Source organism: Ambystoma mexicanum, chromosome 3p (genome assembly GCF_040938575.1).
Source record: "Ambystoma mexicanum isolate Mex_15411 chromosome 3p, UKY_AmexF1_1, whole genome shotgun sequence".
Classification (NCBI taxonomy): Eukaryota; Metazoa; Chordata; class Amphibia; order Caudata; family Ambystomatidae; genus Ambystoma; species Ambystoma mexicanum.
In genome coordinates this window covers 119,180,949-119,205,840 of record NC_090925.1, presented here as the reverse complement: position 1 = coordinate 119,205,840, position 24,892 = coordinate 119,180,949, and the positions used below count along the sequence as shown (strand labels likewise).

Sequence of the window (24,892 nt, the reverse complement as noted above, 5' to 3'; positions counted from 1 at the left end):
AGATACCCCTCATTAATATTCAAATGATACATTTGCTTACAATGATTCTCAATGTATGCACATTTTTCCTCATGAATATTAATGAGGGGTTTCCTGAAAACCCGTCAGGATTCCGGCACTGGAGGCACGGAGTTGGACAACTCTTATTTTGTGGGGTTCTTGTGCACTGGATAGTGGTGTGTTTTATTGTTCACTAGAAGTACATCACAACAGTGCAGCATGGTATGCCATGCTTCGTTTGCGATACCTGCCCCACAATGGCTAACACAGGGTTCTGCATAGTCTCATTCTCTTTTGAATTTGCACGAAAGGCCCAACGTAGATCTCACTGGTGGTGGGTCGTGGAATTACCAGGAGGCTGATGGCATTACCAGGAGGCTGATGGAATTACCAGGAGGCTGATGGCATTACCAGGAGGCTGATGGAATTACCAGGAGGCTGATGGCAACCCAATCTAATGTCATCATTTACACCTTTGCTGGATAATGGCAGGACCCACAGCTTCAGTACTGCGCTGGTTGCGGGTCTGCAGCACTGGAGAGGTTAGCTGGGGGATGGGAGCGGGGTTCTTTGGTGTGACCAACATTTGCTCACCATCTTGCAGGCATAAAGACAGTGATGGTGGGCTCACGTCTTGAGACGACGACGCAAGGAATCAGCTGATCCTATCGTTTAGATCCGGTTAGTTGACTGCTACGTGAAGACATTGTGAGCCTTTTTACATGATTGTAATTGGTTATTTATAACGCGCTTAATACCCAGAGGTTTCTAAGCGCGGACCCGGGGATCGAAACTGCGTTTCTCTGCGTTGTCTTGCTTCCAAGGCGAGCACGTGGCCCCTGAGTTATCCTCCCGAGCCCCTATGTCACGGAACTTCAAAGTGTGGCGGTGAAAGCATGTTCGATTGTTACTGCCATCTTTTACGATCCCCAGAATTTGATTTTATTCGGAGAATGCAGGAGATTGACCAGGTCCGCCTGCTCTTCCCGCTCTAGCTGCCCAATCCGTCTGTTTTCTCCCCTCACTTTGTGTGTTCATGCCGGCGTAAAACCAGTGCATCCTGTTGGATTCCGCCTGACTTTTTCACCTGGTAAAAGCAGTCGGGGTCCATAGAAATCCATTGTAAATGTCTCCTGCAATCGATAGTTGCTGAAGGCATTTGCTGTTTCCAATCACGTAGGGGAAAGGTAACGTCTTTTCCACTCAGTGGTGGAAAGCATTAGAATTGCACTGAGAAGACCCTTCTGCAGAGAAGTGCAAGTGGAGCAAGGCCCCGATATGCGATTTCCACTTTTGAGGAACATGGCCGTCTCATGGCTCCAGAAGCGTCAAACTGGAGGGGTGCGGGGCCCTTGGCACAGAGCTAAAATCTTTGTCAATACTCTGGCGCGCGAAACCAGTGCAAAAGTCCCAGGGCTGCCTTCAGCTGACGAGCGATTAGGCACGTCATCTGGGCGGGGCCCATCAGTATTTGCGCTCGGTCCGAGGTTTGCATTTAAACTGTACGAAGTGTCCCACTCGTGATGAAATTCCTCCAATTCTCCTGCCTTTGGCCTTTCAAGGAAAACTGGAACGCACAAAAACATTCTTTAAATGAAGGCTATAAATAGCTACAGATCAGGTGTTGTGGCAAGGAAGGAACCCACCTGCTATAGAAAGGAGAAGGTTCCAAGGAACAAAAAGAAGAGCCCTGTACCGTACACGAGCTTCATGGGAAAGCAGCCTACAGGATCACCAGAAACCAGGTGCAAGCCCACCCTCGCCTGACCGCCCGCGTCATGGAGGAATTGGCCAATAACAAACAAAGGCAGTAGCTCAGCCTGTTCTTGGAATACTATTCCATTTCTAATATGCCTTGGCCCCCCTCTCCCATACCAGGTCTTTGGGCCAGCGCAATGACGTCGCGCAGCCTGTGTACAGGGGATAAAGCGTGAGCAGCTCACATTTCTGGGGTGGGTCTTGAATGGCATGATCTGGTAATTGAGGGTTTCAGGTGCCGTTGTGCCTCAGCTCAGCCAACCACAGTAATCCTGTGACCATAAATATGGGGGATCGAGGCAATGTTTCTTCAGAGGAACAGTAGGGTTTCATCGTCGCGTCTTTTCCAAAGACCTCCTCTGGCCTGGACCGTTACGTGGCGTAATCGACATAATGAAGCTACTCATCTTGGCTGTGCTGGTGGCCACCGACCTGGTGAAGGAGATGGCTGCACGTAAGTTTCCAATTGGTCCATTGGGTGTCTGGCAGAATTTACAGAAGGAAAAGGCAAGTTAGAAGCTTTGAGGCGAGAGAGGAAAAGGTAGCATGAGGACCCCTTAGAGGTGGAGAGGAAATATAAAATGTAGAAACACAGTAGTAGAACATCGCTGAGGATAGGGGATATGTTGGGCCAAGATGGCAGGACTGTCAGAGTGGGTGGGAATAACAATAATGTGGAAAGTACCTGGGCATTTAGAGCAGGTTGGGGAGGTAGGAGGAGAAAGGAAGGAGGACATAGAAAAGAAAGGAAGGGGAAAAGGAGCAGTGGGAAGGAACTGTGAAGGGGTTTCGGGAAAGGTTGGGGAGAGCACAGAAGTGGGGAACTGGGGAAATGGCAGTTAAGTGTGGTGCAAGGCAATAAGGGCAAAGGAGAAAGATGGGGTATTAGAGAAGAGATGGTTGATGCATGCTGAGAAAAGGGGACAATGGCTGAAGGAGGGCAGAATGGTAGGGCAAGAAGAGTCGAAAGACTAGGGTAGTAGCAGATATCACACGGGGCATTGGTTCTACTCACCTCACTCTCCTTGTGCTGCTTTCCAGAATCTGCCCCACCATCAGGGAGCCCACCATCCTGGATGCCACCTCCACCACTTGGAAGCCCACCATCCAGGATGCCACCCGGCTTCGCAGAACTTCTGTCGGCCAAGAACTGTTCACTCAATGCAGACTGTGCTGCCGGGCAGTGCTGCGCCAGGCTCCACTGTGGACCGAAGTGCCTCCCACTTGTTTCTGGTGAGTACAGCCTCAGAGGGTGACCCTCTGGGGGCCTCATGAATTGTGATTCCCTTAGAAATAATTGGACCCCCTACACAAAATGTCTATGCATGATATGATATGTTAAGGTATTTATAAGGCGCCTATACACAAGTATTTCAAAGCACGAAATGCATGCATGGTTCTTTATGTGGTGAGGTGTCACATCAACACAAGTGCCTTAAGTGGCCTGAGTCCGACCCCCTTATAGGCCCCCAAATGGACCTGAACCCTCTCGGTCTTCATCATAGAGGCATGTGGAGGCAGTGCAATTCAGGACAAACTCGCCAGCAGAGTGGGTACCAGACATTGGTCCCGCACCAGCCTTAACAAATGCCAGTCGGTCCTCTCTCGGCCGATTTGCCGCTATGGCCTTGCGGTTTCCGATGACGGATGAGAATTCAATGCATAAGAGTAGACGGTCAATCTTAAGATAAGTGTGGATGGATTTACCACTTCTAGTCTTAGGGGGTCATTACGAGTTTGGAGGTAGCCATGGCGCTATAAGCTCCAAACCCAGGTCCGGTCTCACTGAATGGGTACTTACCGGGACATTCCGACCTATGCGGACCCAGTAAGTCCCCATTCAGTAAACCATTCCCCATTCCCATTTGAGCGCCCATAGGGCTCAATGGGAATGGGCAAGGCGCTAATAACGGGCCCGCAAACTGCGTGCCCTTTATTAGCTCCGAGGTCCCTTAATGAGTCCCGCAAAAAACAGCTGGTCAGACTAGCCGTTCCTGCTGGGATCCACTATGGGACCTCGGAATAGGGCGGTAGGGGTTTACCGGCACCGGCATCCTTACCAGTGCCGGTAAACCCTTACCGCCCAACTCGTAATGAGCCCCTTAGTGTTTCTGAACTACATAATGCCCGCACTTACTGGAATCTCAATGCTAGCCTTTTCTCAATGATTTATTGAAGCAGTCTGCAACCTTTGGTTCTTCAGATGTTTTGATTTGATTCTGATCGATTCAACACGCTACAGAAAGAGGTAACGGCATCTAAGCGCAGATGTTACCTGTCAAGAATAGACCAATGAATGCACTTAAAGTCAGCGAACAGAACAGATTCCGTTTTGGCCTACAACTCCCATCAGCCCTAGCCAGCCTATCAGTTGTGCGAGATCCTGGGAGTTGTAGTATAACATATCTAAGGAGCCACACACCAAGCCGAGGTCTGCTGTCCTGAACTGTCATGAGAAATCCAGGCCTCTTCTCGCTTTCTTTGCACTTCCCTGTGCGTATCCAGCATGGGGCACTCTTACAGCAGCACAATCAGACCCCACTTCACATTCATACCCCACTTTCCAGGGGACCTGGCACTGCAACTGCAGCACAGCCTTCTGCAGTTTCCCAATATTCTTCTGAACCATAAAGGTAGTGCAGCCAGAGGGCTGGCCCCAGCATGGCCAGTGTAGGGGAATGGCTCAATCCTTTGTAAGAGCAGATAATGTAGGGTGGCACGGGTCAGCATGGAAGCAATGGCAGTACCCTACATTCATGTCATCGGGGAGGAAGGATAGCTCGGGGACAACGTGTTTGTCTTGGAAGCAAGGCAACGCAGCGCAGTCTAATCCCGATCCTGAACCGCTCGTTGGTGTTAAGCGCGTTATAAAAGAACAATTATTATTATAATTCTCATTATCCTTGGGGAGTGAAGGTGGGGGAAGCTTTATGCATAGGGTGCTGGAATTCCAACGTCAACATGAGATGCAAACTACACATTTCTGCATTTTGCACCCAGTACTCTCTAAATGTCTTCTAGATGCGCCCAACATTAATGCCATGGATGTGTAATGGCGCCAGTTCCCCAGGGGAGTTACACGAAGCCCCCCCGGGCAGCTGTTTGTCTTAAGCTCTTCAGGCTCCTCTCGGCTACTTCTGGAGCTGGATAACAACCCACCTCCCAGCAATTTCGAGCATGTAATTTATAAAGCGTATATGCACTATATAACAGCTCTGTCATACATAACCTATGTTCTATGTTGGGACTCATTAACATACCAATTGAATGTGGTGTCACCAGAAATTAGCATATCATGGTGCCCTATCAGAAATGGGGGGACTTCTGAAAAAAGTGGGGGGACTCCGACCACCCGCGTGTACCCTCGACTTCAGCCTCAGTCTACTGGGCTTCCAAGAAAGTGCTCCCCTGTGAGGACTGCATAAACAGCATTACAATCTACTGTAAACGTCCCATCATGGAGGCCAAAACCGCATATTACTCATCAACGCTCTCGCCATGCGAGCTGCCGTAAAGTGCTCTCTGCTGCAGTCAAGCATTGCTCAAACCCCCGCCTAACCTGGTAATCTTGGAGCCGTAAAGTGCTCTCCATAGCTCTCAACTCACACGCTTTTAGCGGGTGTCACCCGCCTTGTAAACAGCCGATTCACCCGACAAGCCTCCAGCACGCCCATTCATTTCAATGGGCCTCTCACCCGCCAAAAATAAAATCGGGTGTTTTCACCCGCCTTTGCGATACAAACGGTTGAGAGCTATGTCTCTCTGCTGCAGTCAAACATTGCTCAAACCCCCGCCTAACCTGGTAATCTTGGAGCCGTAAAGTGCTCTCTGCTGCAGTCAAGCATTGCTCAAACCCCCGCCTAACCTGGTAATCTTGGAGCCGTAAAGTGCTCTCTGCTGCAGTCAAACATTGCTCAAACCCCCGCCTAACCTGGTAATCTTGGAGCCGTAAAGTGCTCTCTGCTGCAGTCAAACATTGCTCGAACCCCTGCCTAACCTGGTAATCTTGGAGTTTCCAGAAAAATGCAATGCTGGTAATAACTTTTCATCCACAAGACAGATAACATACATCAAGTGGTCGATCACATCAAATCGGTCGCCCCCGTCTGCTCTCGATCTCACAGCGCATAACATAAACCGTGACCACCTGCACTCCTCCTCCCCCTGCGGATCTCGCTGGCACCCTCACCATTGATATTGATATTGATATTTTATTTCTATCGCGCTCATACACGAGTGTTTCAGAGCGCGACAACGATCTTACTAGGCCCTGTGACATTGAGGACGTGCAAGTGAATGGGGGAGCAGGAGGGGAAAAGTGCATGGAAGGGGGGAGAAAAGGAGAGTGCGGAGGGGGGAGAAATTTGTTTTAAGAAATAATACATTAAAAAATAAAAAGGCAACAAACAACGGTAGTGCAGCCAGCAAGTGGCACATGCTGGGTTTACCATCTGTTTACAAGGATGATGCCATGTCAAAACTGGCATTGCAGCCTGTTTTTTTAATGTTATTATTACATCACCTTTGATACAATAAAGCCCATACATTAAATCAATTTAACAGACTCAAATGCATAGTACAAAATTAAAAGATATAGGGCCTCATTCCGAGTACGGCGCTAACCAATGGTGCTATTAACGCCTTGGTTGACGCCGTACCCGGACCGGCAGCGCCTTGGTGGATGGCGGAATCACCGCCCCATTCCAAGGTTGGCCGGGCGGTAATTCCCCATTCACCAAGGCTCTTCCCCATTCCCAAATGAGCCCCCATAGGGCTCAATGGGAATGGGGAAGATGCAAATAAGGGTGACCGTTCATTACGGTCACCGTTATTGGCTTGGAGGCCCCTTTGCGCCCTTGACTTTAACACCTGCTCAAAGCAGGCGTTAAGGGCGAGGGCGCAGAGGGAACTCGGAGTATGGCGGTAAGGGATTACCGCCACCGGTCTCGTTACCGGTGGCCGCTATCCCTTACCGCCATACTCGGAATGAGGCCCATAGGGTCTAATTACGAGTCCGGCGGTAGCCGTGCCGGAGAAACCGGCAGGTTGCAGCCAGACCCGGAGTGAATTTCCGCCTCCGGACTTCCCGGATTTACCAGGGCATTACAGCCCCGCTGATCCGGTAATTCCGGAGGCAGAATAACGTTACTCCCCATTCCCATGGAGTCCCATAGGACTCCATGGGGATGGGGACCATGGAATCACTGGCACCCTAACTAGCAGTGCCAGTGTTTCCATTCCCGTCTGCATACCTGGCGGGAGTGACACCACCCACCTGCAGAACTCTTATTCTGCTGGTCCGGAAACAACGGTGGCGGCGGGTATGCTCTCTGGAGGGAATGCAGGGGCTGGCAATATCTTCTTTACTGGGGGACTTGCAAAGAGCACCCACTGCCCTTGGGGGCTAACGGCCAGCTCCTTTCCCATTAAAGTAGCCCTTCTGCGGTTCTGACCGATATTTCTTAGTAAATTTGCTTTAAGATGCCTTCTGTTTTCAAGAATATCCTTGGAGGAGAGGCGCTTTATCGGTTCGTTAAAGGTCCTTCAGATGCCGTCTTTTATGCTTCTTCCATATATGTCTCATATATTTCACACATCTCTGATAAATATGAATTCCCATGTATATTCATTTCTTATAATAAAAATCTTTTAAACATAACAAAGGGCCTTCAGGTTTTGGTCATTGTGAAAGGCCCAGCTTTCTTTAAAATGCACTATTCTGACCATATAGACCAGCACATTGTTGATGGGGGACCCTCTGCCACACAGCAGCCTCTTGTAAAGTGATCTTTACATTCTATATAGTTGTAAACAATGTTCCGCATCCAATGCCTATTCCTAAATCTTCTTTGCCCAGGCGCCACTGGCATAGGGCATTTCGTAGGGTCATGATTATGCCACCAGGTAGTAACGTCATGGGATCCAAGTTAACAGACCACAGCATAACGAGGGCCTTTCAGGAGGATCCTTGGGACGGTACCACCCGGTTCAGCCCCTTTCAGGAGGAACCTTGGGACGGTACCACCCGGTACATCCCCTTTCAGGAGGATCCTTTGGACGTTACCACCCAGTTCAGCCCCTTTCAGAAGGATCCTTGGGACGTTCCCACCCAGTTCATCCCCTTTCAGGAGGATCCTTGGGACGTTACCACCCAGTTCATCCCCTTTTAGGAGGATCCTTGGGACGTTACCACCCAGTTCAGCCCCTTTCAGAAGGATCATTGGGACGTTACCACCCAGTTCATCCCCTTTCAGGAGGATCCTTGGGACGTTACCACCTGGTTCATCCCCTTTCAGGAGGATCCTTGGGACGTTACCACCTGGTTCAGCCCCGGGGAGCCCAGGAGTATTGCTCTGAGCATCCCAGGCTAAATGTCCCAGGCTGCTAATAGAATATTTTTTGTTTGAATATGGTCATCATGGAAACGGAAGCAAGGCTGCGAGCGGAGCTCCTCTTCCATTTCCATGACACCCTGGGGGGGCATGAGAGAAGCAGTGGTTGCCTGGTAAGTACAAATGGGGCGGGGTAACTGGGGAGAGGGAGAGTAAGATGGAGGACGGACACGAGCAGCTTTGAGCTTGTTCAGACCGCACGTATACCATAAGATTCAGACCTGATTGGCTGGCAGACCCCCCAAAGGTGCTAATATATCATATCCGGTTTTTAAATAGAGCTGAATGGCAATGTTCCCCCTCTTTTAAAGCTCTTATTATTATCATCCAATTAGTGGTACTGAAGGGGGAGTCAACCCTGCCACTGGCTTCGAACATGTGAGCTATCCACCCGTGCTACCACTAGGAAAGGAAAGTTCCGTTGCTGTATGGGTGGGAATGCTGATCTATGCCCTGCCATGTTCTAAGAAAAATTCTAGCCACGTGGGTTTTTTTATATGAGAAATGTTGTCCATTTGTAAATAAATCCATCCAAGCCTCCTACAGAGGGTATTCTTGCAAACTGCCTTCTGTCATGGATGTACGTGCTTCCCGCTCCTATCCCCACCTGCGAGGCCAAGAACCTTGGTGTCACCTTTGATTCCACACTCTCCTTCTCCGCCCACATCGCTGATGTATCAAAAAAGACAAACTTCCTACTGCACCTCTTCAGAGGTATTCTTCCTTACCTCTCATTCCCCTAGAAGCTTACTGTCTCCCAAGCTCTGGTTTTCTCTAAGTTGGACTATTGCAACAGCCTCTTTCTTAATCCACCTGCCTCTACTCTCCGCACTTTACAATGTATCCAGAACAGGACTGCGAGACTTGTCCTTGCCTCAAGCCCTGGGATCGTAACTCTCCAGCTCTGAAATCTCTCCATTGGCTCCCAGTGGATGCAAGGATTAAATTCAACACCCTCTGCATTGTCCACAAGGCTTTCTGTGGCCTGGATCCAACATACCTTCAGCAATCCCTCTGCAAATACCTCCCATCTCAAGCACTCCGCTCCTCCACCACTAACTCCCTCAGGGTCAGTCGTTTCTCAAAGAAACGAGCTGGGGGTAGATCTCTGTCTTCGGCTCGGGCCTCCCTCTGGCACAGCCTCCCTGCCACTCTAAAACTTGAGGAGAACCATCTCCGGTTCCAGAAACACCTCAAAACCTTCCTCTTTGCTTCTGCCTTCTCCCCTCCTCTCCCCTGCTGATTCTACTCTCCCTCGGCACTATGCACCTGGCCACCTTCTGCCCTCCGGGCCCAGGCACCTGCTCATCTTGCCACCCTCACGCACTGCCTCCAGGCCACCACTTTCACTGGGGTCTGTATCTGTACCCATACAGCCCTCCCCTTTTCTTCATGCACTTTCAGACCTACCCGGCCTGCTGCCATTAAGCCAGTACTTGCCACTTGCTGGCTGCATTCCCATTGTTGTTACCTTTTTATTTATTACTGTACCATTATTTTTCTTTTTTTCCTCCTCTCTCCGCACTCTCCTTTTGTTCCCCCTTCCATGCTCTTCTCCCCCTCCCCCTCTACCCTGCACGTGCGCGTTCTCAATGTCACTGGGCCTAGTAAGATCGTTATTTTTGTTCTCGCCTGTTCCCCTTCCCTTGCCTTGTCACGCTCTGAAACACTTCTGTATGAGCACGATAGAAATAAAATATCAATATCAAACCCCAAAGTGAGTAAGAGATCCCTGGAGATGAGTGCCAACTTCAAAGATCTTTGTGCAATTTGCAGTCACAAATATGAACCCCAAGAAGAAAACAAGGGCCAACCGTGACAATGGTCCTAGCTCATGGGAATAAAGAGGCAAGGGTGGCTGAGCAGCGAGACCCCACCCTTGAAGACAGGTCGGAGCTGCCGCGTGGTGGATGGCCTTCATGCGAGCTATGGGTAAGTCTGGATTTCCTGCTAGTTGGGTGTTCGTACCGTAAAGGTGCGCGATATCAGAGTCAGGTGTTGGTTCTGAGTTCAGAGCCAGGTGGGAAGGGCTGAATCTAGAGAAGGAGAAATAATTGGTGCATCCTATCTGGGTTTTCTTAGAAATGTGGGACTTGATGGAGAGATTGCAAGCAAGGGCGAGCAAGATCGACTTTGCCTAAGGTAGAGCTATGCAAATTTCCTTGAGCCCGCTGTGTACTTGGCTGAGTGTTGCATCCTGTCTGATGTGTTGTGTGAGAGCTGCAGAGTGCTGCCGGTGTATGACATGGTGTGTGATGTCCCGCTGAATACCGCAAGAGCATGACCTCTGTGAATGCACTGCCTGCTTCATTTACAGCCAAGCTTCTGAGGGGGATGTGTTGATGGACATCATCCTTTGTGCACTTACTTACTTGCAATATTCTTCATCGCGTCAACAGAAAGAGCATGCATAAAGCACCCCTTTGCCTTCGACCGGTGTGGCTACTGGGAGCTCAAGTACTGTGGCCTTTGAGTGGTGGAGTTCCAGAGGAGCATGAGTTCACTCTTGATGGGATGCAGTGTTGAGGAAGCATTGGCCATCCAGGCGTGGGGTGGTGGGAGTCCATGTTTCAATCACTGGATATCATTTGTAGATTTGAGGATATGGTACAGCTGTGTGTCATCTGCGCATTGGCAGATGCTGACGTTGGGGTTGGAGAGGAGAGCTCATAGTGACTCCATGTAAAGCCCAAGGATGATAGCGAAGACTGTAGAGCCAGTGGATGGGCCAACCGTGGGCTCTTAAGGTTCCTATCTAAACCAAAGGGTATCAGTCTGAATGAACCCTTCTAGGGTTAAGACTGAACCCTTGCAGGCTCACTGTTGTGATCTGTGGTGCTGAAGGTGGTCGAGAGGTCAAGAAGGAACAATAGGCAGCCATCTTTCTTATCTATGATGGGAAATTCTGGAGGGTGTTTATGTATCTACTGAATTTTGGATGGAAGCCACTCTGGTTGCCTAGTTTGATGTTATGTCTGGAAATATATTTTCAATCAGTAGGCAGGGCCTCCGCTTCGCCGGTTCGTTTGCAGTCGTTGTGAAATATTGAATGATATGTATTCAACTGGATTATGGTTTGTTGCCAAAGTACACTCTTGTGCAATTCAATAGGATTTTCAGAAAGCAGAATAGAGTTCTGGAGCTTTTGAAGAGTGGTTTAAGAACTTCCCACTGTAAGTCATGCAACGCTTGCTTGCACAGGTAGACCTGATTGCTGGCCAAATGAGGAAGGCATATCACATAGGCAGAAAGCAATATTTTCCCAGAAAGGAAGCCCTATATTGGCCCTATCAAGAAAGCCATACTGCCCCAAGAAAGGGCATTGCACTTCCTAACAATGGACCTATCCTGCACCAATGAGAACACACTACTGCTCCAGAAAGCAACATGGCAGCTGCAGAACCAACCCTGGAAGCGCTCTTGAAGCAGTTATTAACAAAATCAGCCAAAGAATATGGTAGAGCCAACAACAGCAGTAGACTAGATGGTCTCCTTAGAATAATAGAGAATTATCTTCTGTAGACCATGGAAAGGACTCAGGGAAGCTGGAGACCAAGGCGCCACCATAGAATGTAAAAGCAAAGTCAGCCAAAGAGCGTGGGAAAAACTAATGGGACAAGGAGACCAAACAGTCACCAAAGACTGAGAGTAGGCGATCAACAGTACAGCATCCTGTGGTTGTAGGGAAGCTGGAGACCAGGATGCCACCATAGAATGACTCCGGCCACCAGGAGACGAGGCAGCCGCCATAGAATGAGAATAGAAGGTCAGCAGTAGCGCATGCTGAGGGAAGCTGAAGACCAAGGCCCAGCATAGAATGACTCAGGACACCAAGATACCCAGCGGTCGCCGTAGAGTGAGAGTAGAAGATCAGCAGTAGAGCATGATGAGGGCTGGGGGAAGCTGCAGACCAAGACGCCACTGTAGAAAGGAAACGCAACGTCAGCCACAGAGCATGGCAATAACTCAGGCACCATGGGAACAGGTGGTCACCATAGAGTGAGTGAGAAGATTAGCAGTAGAGCATGGTGAGGGCTGGGGGAAGCTGGAGACCAAGACACCACCATAGAAAGGAAACGCAACACCAGCCACAGAGCATGGCAATAACTCAGGCACCATGGGAACAGGTGGTCACCATAGAGTGAGTGAGGAGATTAGCAGTAGAGCATGATGAGGGCTGGGGGAATCTGGAGACCCATATGCAACCATAGAAAGGAAACGCAACTCCAGCCACAGAGCATGGCAAGAACTCGGGCACCATGGGAACAGGTGGTCACCATAGAATGAGTGAGAGGATCAGCAGTAGAGCATGATGAGGGCTGGGGGAAGCTGCAGACCAAGACGCCACTGTAGAAAGGAAACGCAACGTCAGCCACAGAGCATGGCAATAACTCAGGCACCATGGGAACAGGTGGTCACCATAGAGTGAGTGAGAAGATTAGCAGTAGAGCATGGTGAGGGCTGGGGGAAGCTGGAGACCAAGACACCACCATAGAAAGGAAACGCAACTCCAGCCACAGAGCATGGCAAGAACTCGGGCACCATGGGAACAGGCAGTCACCATAGAATGAGTGAGGAGATTAACTGTAGAGCATGGTGAGTGCTGAGGGAAGCTGGAGACCAATATGCCACCATTGAAAGGAAACGCAATGTCAGCTACAGAGCATGGAAATAACTCGGACACCATGGAAACAGGTGGTCACCATAGAGTGAGTGAGAAGATTAGCAGTACAGAAGTGAACAATGAAAGACCATCAGAAGATCTGTGGCTCACTGTGGGACAAGAGAGAGGAATCTAGACAATTACCAGAACAAGGTGGCATCAGGAAGCCAGAGACCACTTCCGAATGAGAGAAAAAGGTGAGTCGCAGATTACCAGAGAGCAGGAGGGCACTTTTTGTTAGAACGATACGGAATGATGGGGCCAAGGGACACCACCTTTTTTATTTTTTTTATTTCTTTATTGGTTTAATAATATGAAATAACAGAACCAATATCATTGGCAACAGGTCAAGCATATCAGAAATATAAATCCCAACTCCCCCCCGCCCTCCCCTCCCCCATCCCCCCAAGACCACGGTTAGTTCACTGTTCCTCTCGAGTCCGTGCCCCAGTCCGGGCCACCTTCTCCGTCTAGCACACTATCATCCAACTCAGGGTGGAGCAGGGGTACTGTCAGGGCCACCCAACGGTGCAGCTCCTCGCTGGAGTCTAGTCTCTGAACTTGGATCGCTGTCTTCCAAGCCGCGGTTTCAGCTGTTATCCACTTCATAAGATCTCCCCAGCATAGGGGCATAAGCAGCCCTCTATAGCTTTTCCACCCCATGGCTATGCGCCTTTTAGCAGTTATGTATATAAGGTCTCTGAGCTTATTTAGAAGCTTATTCTTCCTGTTACACCTATATCTGCCCAGGATACAGGCCGTGGGCTCATCCACCTCAACTTTGATGTCTGCGCCAGCCACTCTTTCCTTTACTTGCGACCAGAACTCCCTAATCACTGGGCAACACCAGAACATGTGAGTCATTCCAGCCCTGGGCTCACTGCATTTGGGGCATAATTGGGTTTCAGCACCTGTGAATCTTGATATGACTTCTGGCGTGAGGTACGCTCTATTGGTGATATACAGCTGGATGAGCTGCAAGCAGGCGTTTCTGGAGAGTTTCTTATGGTAGTGGGTTATATCACCCCAGTCTTTGTCTTCAAAAACAAGGCCCAGTTCTGTTTCCCATTTGTTCCTGTAATTGAGGTTGTCCCTGGTCGTGCCCCACAGTAGGGCCTCGTAGATACGTGAGGTTTCATGGCCCCCCTCAGCGGAGTTCAGTATCGTTTCGATGCATTCATTTTCCTCAGTCTGGTCGGCAGTGACCGGCCATCTATTGTTCAAGGCCTGTACAACTACCCTGTGCAAGAGGAACTGCCCTGCCGGGAGGCCTGTGGCCTTGCAGAGTTCCGGGAAAGTTAAGATTTCCTTTTCTTGGATCAGTTCCCCTAGTTTGGCCACCCCGAAGGGCTCCTACTGTGTGCGTGTTTCAAGTTGCCCCCAGGAGTGATTAGTCATAAGTGCTGCAATGGGGATCTGTAGGGAATACAGATCTTCTGACCCAACCAGTTTACAGGTCCTTTTCCAAAGCCGGATCCCGAGCTTGATGACGTACCGGCAGTGGCTCAGGGCACCCTCTCTGGCCCACAGTATGTCTCTTAATAACAGTCGGGGGAGGGCCGGTTGGAGGAGGCGAGTGTCCGTCGTGCTCTCATCGGCCATCCATTGCGTGACATGTCTCAGCTGGCTAGCAAGAAAGTAGAGTTCGAAATTGGGGATCTTCAATCCGCCCCTCTCGTATGGTCTCTGGAGAGTCTCCAATGCCACCCTGTGCCTACCTCCCTGCCAGAGGAAGCCCCTACAGAGTTTGTTGAGGTCTTTAAAGAACGAGGGGGGGTGTTGAAGGGGACGTTGGTGAAGTTATGTAATAGGCGGGGAAGGGCGACCATCTTAAGGAGACCAGCCCTCCCGGCCATTGAAAGCGGGAGCCGCCCCCAGAATTCCATGGATTTAGTGAGAGAGTCTTTGGCTTTTACAGTATTATGGATGTGTTCTGTGCAGGGGTTACGATGTATGGTTATCCCCAAATATTTGAAAGATGTCACCTGCCATTCGAGATCTAGAGGGGCGAGAGATCCGCATTCATCACTGTGTAGTGCTGCTAGGGGGTAAAGGCAAGATTTGCTTCTATTAATCTGGATCCCGGTGTGCTTGTGGAAGCAGTCCAGGGTTTCTAAGATGTAGGGCAGGAGGTGCTCAGGGTCTTGGAGGTACAAAAGGGTGTCATCAGCGTACATAGAGACGAGGTGGGTCACCCCGTCTATCTTAATGCCCCCCTCCCCGTATTCTTGTCTCAGGTAAGCTGCCACCGGTTCCGCTGCAATAATGTATAACATGGGGGACAGTGGGCAACCTTGGCGGGTGCCTCTGTGTAGGGACCATTATGCGGAATAGGTTTTGTTGGTGCGTACTGTCGCAGTGGGGTTAGCATAAACTAACTGGGTCCATTTTAGAAATACAGGGCCTATCCGCATTTTGGCCATGGTAGCATATAACCATTCCCACCTCACGGAGTCAAAAGCTTTGATGGCATCTAGTGAAGCCACTGCAAGTTTCTGTGGCCTTCCATCGGTGCTGTAAATGACATGATGTAACCGGCGCAGGTTCTCCGTAATGGAACGCCCTGGGACATAACCAGTTTGATCTTGATGGATCAACAGTGGGATTACTGTATGAACCACAATCTGCCCCGTCCTTCCCAGGTTTCAGCAAGGGTATTATCACGGCCTCACTGAGGGAGTCCGGGAGGATGCCACGCTCGAAGGCTTCGTTAAAGACTTGGGCTAATATAGGGGCGAGCATCTCCTCATAGGTCTTGTAAAACTCCCCCGGGAGGCCATCCAAGCCCGGGGCTTTCCCAGCTGGTAGCGATCTAATTACCACCCTGACCTCGTCGGGAGTGACGGGCTCGTCTAGGGTCTCAGCCATATGTGAGTCTAATTTAGGCAGGTCGATGACGTCAAGGGCGTCTACGATCCCGGTGTCAGAGGGGGGCGGGGCCTCGGAGTACAGGTTACGGTAGAAGTCAGAAAAAAACAAATTAATTTCTTGTTGGGTATGCACGGCGGTGCCGTCTGGTGTGAGTATGTGGCAAATGGGTGGCCTGGGGGTCTCCCTTTTATAGAGCCAGGCCAAGAGTTTCCCTGGCTTGTCCCCCAGGGCATGGATTCTCTCTGTGTGCTTGGCGTAGCTCAGTTTACCGAGGGATTCCCAATGAGTTAGGCATGTTTGTCTGAGTTCGGTAATTTTTTGTGATTAATCAGGGGTTGGGTCAGCCCTGCCTTCAAGCTTACTCAGGTCCCTCTCTGCATGCTCTAGCAAGGTTGTAATGGATCTCTGGGCACCCCCAACAGCTGTGATCATCTCGCCCCTCATGACCACCTTGTATGCTTCCCAGGTTGTGCTCATATATTTAACGCTATGCAAGTTATTTTGCCAATATTCCTCAGTACTATCCCTTATGCGTTCTCGGAATGCAGTATCAAGTAAGGCCTCAGCCCTCAGCCTCCATGTGGGTACAGAGGGTTTAGGCGGGAACACCTCCCAGGTGACCATCAGGGGAGTGTGGTCAGACAGCACCCTGGGCAAGTAGCGCGCATCAACAAATATAGACTGTTGTTTTAGGCTGAGAAAAATGTAGTCCAGCCTGGTGTGTACGACGTGTGGTGGGGAATAGAAGGAATACTCGCGTTGCTCCGGGTGTTGGTCCCTCCAAAGATCACTTAGTTGCAACTGTTGGACTAGTTTGGAAAGAATTTTGGCCGGAGGGGAGGGACGATCGTGTTTGTTGTCGGATCTATCCAGTAAAGGGTCAAGGGTACAGTTATGGTCGCCCCCCATATCATGATTCTATCCATATATGTGCTAAGGCGCGTATAAAGGGAGTGGAAGAAGGTATTCGCGTCATGGTTGGGTGCGTAAGTGCTGACTAGGCATAACTCTTTGCCCTCGATGGAGCCACACACTACCACCATCCTCCCCTCGTTGTCTGTTTTAGTGCTAGTAAGACTGAAAGGGACAGTCGGGGCAATCCAGATCAGAACCCCTCTGGCAAGGAGGAGTAAGCAGAACCCACTAAGGTACCATGCGAAGTTTTGGCCAGGGCTTCCAGTTTCTTTGCAGTTAAGTGAGTCTCTTGTAGCATGGCGATTCCGACCTTGCATCTCTTCAAGTAGGTTTGGACACCCCGTTGTTTAACAAAGCTGTTCAGGCCTCTGACGTTCCAAGTGACGACCTTTATTGTGTCAGCCATAGGTGTTATGTGGATTGTTGTATGTGGTAGGTGGAGCTCGAGGTCTTGTTAGTGCTGCATTGCGTATGGATGGATCCCGTGGTCTTGGCATTTCCCAGTGTATGTTCCCAACATTGGAACTAACGCCCCTTTCCCCTCCCCCCTTTAACTGTAAACTCCCCCAACATAAAACTGGCCCAGCGAGGTTGCCCTCGTTATGACAGTCCCGTTTCTGCTCCGTTGGACCAAACATGGTCTCCTGGTGCCATACGGGCAGGTAAACATACCCTAAAGGGAAACTAACAATAAACTTGAAGTTCACAACTAACAAAACTAGTCTAGCGGGGCTGCCCCCGTTCTGATTATCCCGTTTCCGCTCCATTCGACCTAAGGTCTCCTGGTGCCCTACAGGCGGGTTAACTACCCAAAGAGATTCAGGGGTGCCGGGCAACCGCTTCGCTAGTATCTGTTACCGGGCAGCACTTATTCGATCAGCTTCGAGTCACTCAATGATGCCGCAATCGGCAAGTTCTGGTTGCTTCCTTTTTCTTATCATAGAGTGGTGTTAGTTGTTTTTTTTTGGGAGGTGCCATTTCCTTTTGTTTTGCGTTGCCTTCCCTCTATGTCTGGGATCTGCTCAATATCCATCCATTCGTTTGCCTCTGCAGGTATATCGAATATGTGTGTTTTATTATTTAGGATGACCTTCAATCTCGCCGGGTACAGTAGCATGTATCGCAAGCCCGCTTCTTTGAGTCTCGTCTTGATGTGGGAGTATTGGGATCTGCTTCTTTGTACCAGGAGGGTATAGTCCGAGTAAATGGCGATTTTTGCAGAGTCTCTTTCTATGCGGCCACCCGATCTTGAATGGGCTAGAATCGTCTCCCTATCTTTATAATTGAGGACTTTGGAAATTATTGGCCTTGGTGGATTTCCTGGTGGTGGGCGTTTGGTGAGGGATCGATGCGCCCTTTCAATGGTGAACCCCTGTGATAACTTCCCAGCTCCGACTAATTGCAGTAGCAAATTCTCCACGTAGTTAGTGGGGTAGTTTCCTTCGATTCCCTCCGGCAGTCCAATAATTCTAATGTTGTTACGGCGTGCACGCCCCTCCGCCTCATCTGCTCTATCGTCGAGGTTCTTTACTTTTTGGGTCAAGGCGTCTACCTCTCTCAAGAGGTGGGTTTTGGCCTCTGTGTTTTCCAGTGCCTCCGTTCTGCCAGCGATAGCGCGCACGTCTTGTCTAAGCAGATTTAAGTCAATAGCCACGGCATCTATTTTGCTCTCCATAGTTTTTTGAAGTGCCATGATGGCTTCTAGGAACTGCGAGTTTGCAGGTTCAGCAGGCACTTCCCCGGCCGTGGTGGAGGTCGTGTTTGTGTCGTCTGGTTTGGAGGCACCTGTGGCTGCGAAGGTCTCCATAGTTGTCTGCATGTGTTTGCCTCTGGCAGTTTTTACGGACATCCCCTTACTCACTGGCAAGCTTGCCGTGCCCAACTTCAGCTGTGCGAATAGCGCCAGTGGCTGCTTCGGGCTGTATAGCTATTATACGATTATGAGCTCTGTTTCTTAGCTTACGTAGCCGTACTGTTGTGGTGTTCGCTAGCTCCGCCCCGCAGGGTTCCGTGATGTGGCCCCATTCTATCCCTGGTGGGGTGCCGGTCTAATGGTGCCCAGGGGGGATCCCCTAGGTGTGTCGGGCAAACTGGTCGTGTGTTGGCCACTATCTTGATCTGTCACTCCGTGTGCCAGTCCACTCAGTGCCCCAGGCCCCGGGCGTGTTTCATGCGTTTGTGCCCTCCGCCTCAGCCAGCTTCGCCGGGAGCTGTCTCGCGTGGATTGTTAAGGTAGGTCCCTCATTGCCTGTGGGCTAGGCTCGCGTTGTTCTGCGGGTGCCGCAGCAAGGTCGGCAAGGGGCGCCGCACACCGCAATGGATGCTAGGTATCAATGCTTCCCTATATGTGGGATATGAATGTTATATTCACTTAATTTGTACTTAGCCACAGTACACATTGGGTCTGTATAATGTATCTGCATACCTTGTTAATGATATTTGATGAGAGATGAAGCCCTCTGACAAGGTGGGGGGTGCTCCTATGTCTGTATGATGGCCCAATCCTTACATGCGTTCCTTCAATCGGCTCACTTTAAATGTTGGATTTCATCCCCGAGTGCTACAGTTGAATCGCGGGTGGTGTGGGCTTTTGATGTCTCCCCCCTACTGACGTGATATTGTTAAGTGTTTGGCTTGGTGCTGACAAATGTTGGGGCTTTTCACCCCCTCCTGGTCTCCTTTTGGGCCAGTTGCAGCCTGCTTAGCGAGGTGCTGTGGACACCGCCCGCCGCACTGGGCTTTGTTTGCGTGGGGCCCCCTCGATGCACAGTCTCCCAAGCAGAGGCTGTGTGGAGGATCAGGTGGGGGCTGCGCCGCCCGGTACTGTGTTGGGCTAGCCTTCCAGCCCCCACCTCCCACTCCTTACCTCTCGTTTGATGTCGCACGACGGCTCCGGGCCTCGGCTCTCCTTGGTGTGCAGCCGCCGTCCTCGCTCCCCGCTCGTGCTGCAGGTCCCGCACCGTAGGGCCCCCGGATGCAGGTCCCGATTCTCCTCCGCAGGACGCGGCGCAGTGTGCTCGTCAGCCAGGCAGGGCTAGCAGCACAGCTCCCGTTGTCCTCGCCAGGATCTGTTACAGCTGGGGCAAGCCTCTTCGCTAGTGCTGCGTTTCGGTGCTGGGCGCGGGGCTCAGTCCTCAGGCGAACAACAGGCGGCCGCCATTTTCCGGCTCGCTCCTTCTCCGTGCGCAACGGTGTTTCTCCTCATGGGGGCACGGAGGGGTCCGAAACTGCAGTCGGTAGGTCACTCGGTAGCTCCGGGTTCGTGGGTTGTTTATGCTGTTTCACCATGGCTAGGTTGCAGATATACGGCAGAACGATGGTCACATCAGCGGAGCTGTATCAAAGTCCGGCTTTCTTACATGGAGGTTGGCCACGCCCCCCCCAAGGGACACCACCTTAATACTACTGTTAACCCTGAACTCTCAGAGGCCCTGGTCCTCCTGAGGTTATATGAGTAAGACATTAAGAGGTACTCTGGTGGATTGGGTGTTTAGTGGTAAATGCTTTGCCAAGAAAACCTCTTGGCATTAGTAGATTCATCATCCAAGGTTTTAATGTCATGTGCTTCTGTTCCCCTCCCACTCTAGATCCCACTGCTCCGAAAGGCAGTGCCCCGGTATGTGTAGAAGATGTTTTGCGGAAACTGAATGCTTCAGGCAACTTACCTGGATTCCCAGGAACACCAGAAGGCTTCCCCAACCTCAACTCCTTCCGGAACTGCTCTACGGATGTGACCTGTGATAGGCAACAGAAGTGCTGCGAGACCCCCTATGGTGTCAAATGCATCCCATCCATCTCCTGTGAGTACATATCAATCTCCTTTGAGTAGAGACCTGTCTCCAGAAGATTCACACCCATCTCACGAACGCCCCCATCTCCTCTGAGCACACATCAGGTTTCTTTGTGTACTCATGTATAACCTCCAAGGACTCACCCATCTCCTGTGAAAACGAACCCAACTCGTACCTAGCTATAGCCATAGCTTGTAAGTACACAGGCATTACTGGTGAGTACACACCCATCCCCTGGGAGTGCACACACTAACTCCCACCAACGACCCTCCGCGCATGCATTCAGGATTGCCACCAATCAATTGCCATCGACAGAACTCTCCATCATCCATTTGATCTCATCCACCTCCATTCCTCTATTTCCTGACCATATCTCAAGTTATTCCAGCCTCTACCACTCAATTTGTCCTTCTTCTCACTCAACTGTCCTTTGCGTCCTTCCTCCCTGGCCACTCCATATCTCATCTGATAGTTTGCCGTCCATCCCTGCATTCCTACCATACCTATTCCAGCAGACCCTCCCATACAGCAACCTTTTCTACCTATCCTTACTGCCTTTGTCTTACTTATAACATACTCAAGCTCATGCCCTCACCCTTACTATACTTAACTCATGCCCCAATTAGTTACCATATGTTCCTCATGCACCAATTATTTACCATGCTTTCCTCATGCCCCAATCCTTTACCAGCGTTTACTCATGCCCCAACTCTTTACCATACTTAACTCTTGCCCCAACTTTTTACCATCCCTTACTCATGGCCCATTGCTCTACCATACTTCACTCATGCCCCAATGATTTACCATACTTTATTCATGGCTCGATACTTTACCATACTTTACTCATGCCTCAATTCTCTACCATAATTCACTTGTGGCTCAACTCTCTACCATACTTTACTCATGCCCCAACTTTTGACCCATACTTTAAACATGCCCCAATGTGTTACTATACTTAACTCATGGCTCAATTATTTAACATACAACACTCATGGCCCAATTCTTTACCATACTTTACACGTATCCCAACTCTTTACCATCCGTTACTCATGCCCCAATTCTTTACCATGCTTTACTCACGTCCCAATTATCTACCATAATTTACTTATGGCCCAATTCTTCACCATACTTTAACCATGCCCAAATGTTTTACCATACTTTACTCATGCCCCAATTCTTTACCATAATTCACTTGTGGCTCAACTCTTTACCATACTTTACTCATGCCCCAACTCTTGACCCTACTTTACCCATGCACCAATTATCTAACATAATTATTCATGCTCAATTCTTTACCATACTTGACTGATGCCCCAATTATTTACCATACTTTACTCATGCCCCAATTTGTGACTACACTTTACTCATGCCCTAATTCTTTACCATACTTTACTCATGCCCCAATTATTTACCATACTTTACTCATGCCCCAATTTGTGACTACACTTTACTCATGCCCTAATTCTTTACCATACTTTACTCCTGCCCTAATTCTTTACCATACTTTACTCATGCCCCAAGTATTTACCATACTTAACTCATACCACAATTTGTGACTATACTTTACTCATGCCCTGATTCTTTACCATACTTTACTCATGCCCCAAATATTTACCATACTTTACTCATACCACAATTTGTGGCTATACTTTACTCATGCCCTAATTCTTTACCATACTTTACTCATGCCCCAATTATTTACCATACTTTACTCATACCACAATTTGTGACTATACTTTACTCATGCCCTGATTCTTTACCATACTTTACTCATGCCCCAATTATTTACCATACTTTACTCATACCACAATTTGTGGCTATACTTTACTCATGCCCCAATTATTTACCATACTTTACTCATGCCCCAATTATTTACCATACTTTACTCATGCCCCAATTATTTACCATACTTTACTCATACCACAATTTGTGGCTATACTTTACTCATGCCCCAATTATTTACCATACTTTACTCATGCCCCAATTATTTACCATACTTTACTCATGCCCCAATTATTTACCATACTTTACTCATGCCCCAATTATTTACCATACTTTACTCATGCCCCAAATATTTACCATACTTTACTCATACCACAATTTGTGGCTATACTTTACTCATGCCCTAATTCTTTACCATACTTTACTCATGCCCCAATTATTTACCATACTTTACTCATACCACAATTTGTGACTATACTTTACTCATGCCCTGATTCTTTACCATACTTTACTCATGCCCCAATTATTTACCATACTTTACTCATACCACAATTTGTGGCTATACTTTACTCATGCCCCAATTATTTACCATACTTTACTCATACCACAATTTGTGACTATACTTTACTCATGCTTATAGTGTGTGCGATACTTGGAAACAGCAAGCATACCCACTGTGACGCACTCCCCTTCTTTACAGATATCTCACCTTCAGAAGGCAACGTGTCACTGTGTCCCATGGAATTCGTCATGAAGCTATTCGCCCCCAAGAACCAGACTGGGAACCCAATGATGCCGGGGAATGGAGAGCACCCGGCACCCCATGGTAAGAGCAATCAGTCAGTAGCCAACGCAGGCCAGTGGCCAGGAGCCAAATCAGCTGTGTGGAGGAGGGCCCTCCGCGGGGGCTGATTTGCGACAAAGTGCCACGTGCACAAGATCATATAGGATAGGTGGGGAGTGGTGATGAAGCAGGCAGGACCTCATGTGGGCGATGTCTGGGAGTTCTTGGATGCGACAATGGAGCACATTACTTTTTTTAGTTCCTCTTTTTTACTGGTAAGTGTATTCGACACAGCTCTTGTCTACCCTGACCATGCGTGAGAAGGCCATCCAGTTCTGCTTTTTTTCTTTGAATTCTGGGTCTTGTCGTTTTTTCTTTCAAAGTTGAAATTTAGGAAAACTACAAACCCCAGAATCCCAAGCAAGGGCTGGGGTGGCCTTCTCATACATGGCAACGGGAAACCCGAGAACTCTGAATTGAATGTTTTGAGACGTGACACTTTGGCTAGAAACTGCCCTGTCACCTCATCAAGTGTTACTGAAAATCGTATCATTTAGGGATTGTCCAAGCTGCTCATTACACCTGCAAATGATAATGACAGGATAGGATTCAAGGGTTATGGTTTATGGCCAGGAAAAAATACAATTAACTTTGAATGACCCCTGAAGAGTAATTAAAACATGACTGGCTGTTCTGGTGGTTTAAAAATGTGTTTTTTTTCTTCCCTTTTACCCCATCACATTTGCACTAGGAGTTAACAGAAAATACCCTTCCTCTTCAAAACTAAACGGTTTATGTAAGATTCTGGCCCTCATACGAGGTTGGCAGAATGGGTTTACCAGTAAACCCATTCTGCCCTATTACGAGGTCTCCTTGCGGGACCCGCAATGGGCGCCTGGTAAAACCAGGCGTCCTTACCTGGTCCCACGAGGAGACCAGGGAGCTAACAACGGGCCCGTTATAAACGGGCCCGTTGTTAGCTCCTTCCCCATTCCCATTGAGCCCTATGGGGGCTCGAATGGGGATGGACCGGGTCCGGATTCCTCGGATGAGGAATTGCCGGGTCCGCCAAGGTTGGGATGGCCCAGTAAGTCCTCATCTGAGGAACCTGGGCCCGGTATGCGGTAAGGAGGCAGCCATGCCGCTAAATGCGCGATGGTTACCTCCAACCTCGTAATGAGGGCCTGGGCCTCATTACGAGGTGGGCGCAAAGGGATACTGGGCACCGTTAAGGACATTGGTGCCGGTAATCCCTTTGCACCTTATTCCGAGGTCCCTTAGTGGGTCCCTTCAACGGGGCCCGTTAAGGGACTTCAGAGCTAATAATGGTACCACAATTGCAGTACCGTTATTAGCGCCTTCCCATTGAGCCCTATGGGGGCTGAAATGGGAATGGGGAATGGCTTTTTTAATAGGGACTTACCGGTCTCGCAAAGGTTGGAATAGACCGGTAAGTCCCCATTGAACGAGGGCGGACTCGGTACTGGTATTGGAGGTAGTCATAGCGCTAATAGCACCATGACTACCTCCAACCTCCTAATGAGGCCCTTTGGCCACTGACATTGATGAAAACTCCCAGCTTTCGCAGTGCTCTAAGGCATCACACTGGCTCATACTGTCCCAACAAACTAGCCCACTACTAGCCTGCTGGGGCAGCCATGATGGCATTGCCCTATTGCCATTTAGGCCAGTCCGAGTCTAGCCACCAAGCACAAACATCTTTTGCCAAAGGTTAGAGCAGCAATGTACAACCTGTGGCTCTCCAGCTGTTATAGACTACGACTCCCATGCTGCCTCACCATTGACTATGAGGAATAGGGCTGATGGGATTTGAAGTCCAAACTATCAGGCGAGCCAAAGGTTGTAGACCGCTGGGTTAGAGAATGTTTCTATTGGTCAGTTCACACATATTGGGAAGAAAGGGTCCTTTAAAGGTATTCTTAAAGCATGTATTTCACTTTTCTCTGAGGCAAGAACTATTGCTCAAAAGGGGCAC

At 49.4% G+C, this 24,892-nt stretch overlaps 1 protein-coding gene across 1 annotated transcript in view; it reads left to right on the top strand.

Moving 5' to 3' along the window:
* The first annotated feature begins 2,062 nt into the window (after window positions 1–2,062).
* The window catches only part of LOC138580142 (uncharacterized), a 37,342-nt gene continuing 14,512 nt past the window's right edge, over window positions 2,063–24,892 (top strand). Inside the window, exons 1-4 of the mRNA XM_069650459.1 lie at window positions 2,063–2,212; window positions 2,800–2,991; window positions 20,187–20,399; window positions 22,813–22,938. Of these exons, the coding sequence (XP_069506560.1) occupies window positions 2,152–2,212; window positions 2,800–2,991; window positions 20,187–20,399; window positions 22,813–22,938 (592 nt within the window). The 5' untranslated portion in view covers window positions 2,063–2,151. The remainder of the gene's footprint in view (window positions 2,213–2,799; window positions 2,992–20,186; window positions 20,400–22,812; window positions 22,939–24,892) is intronic.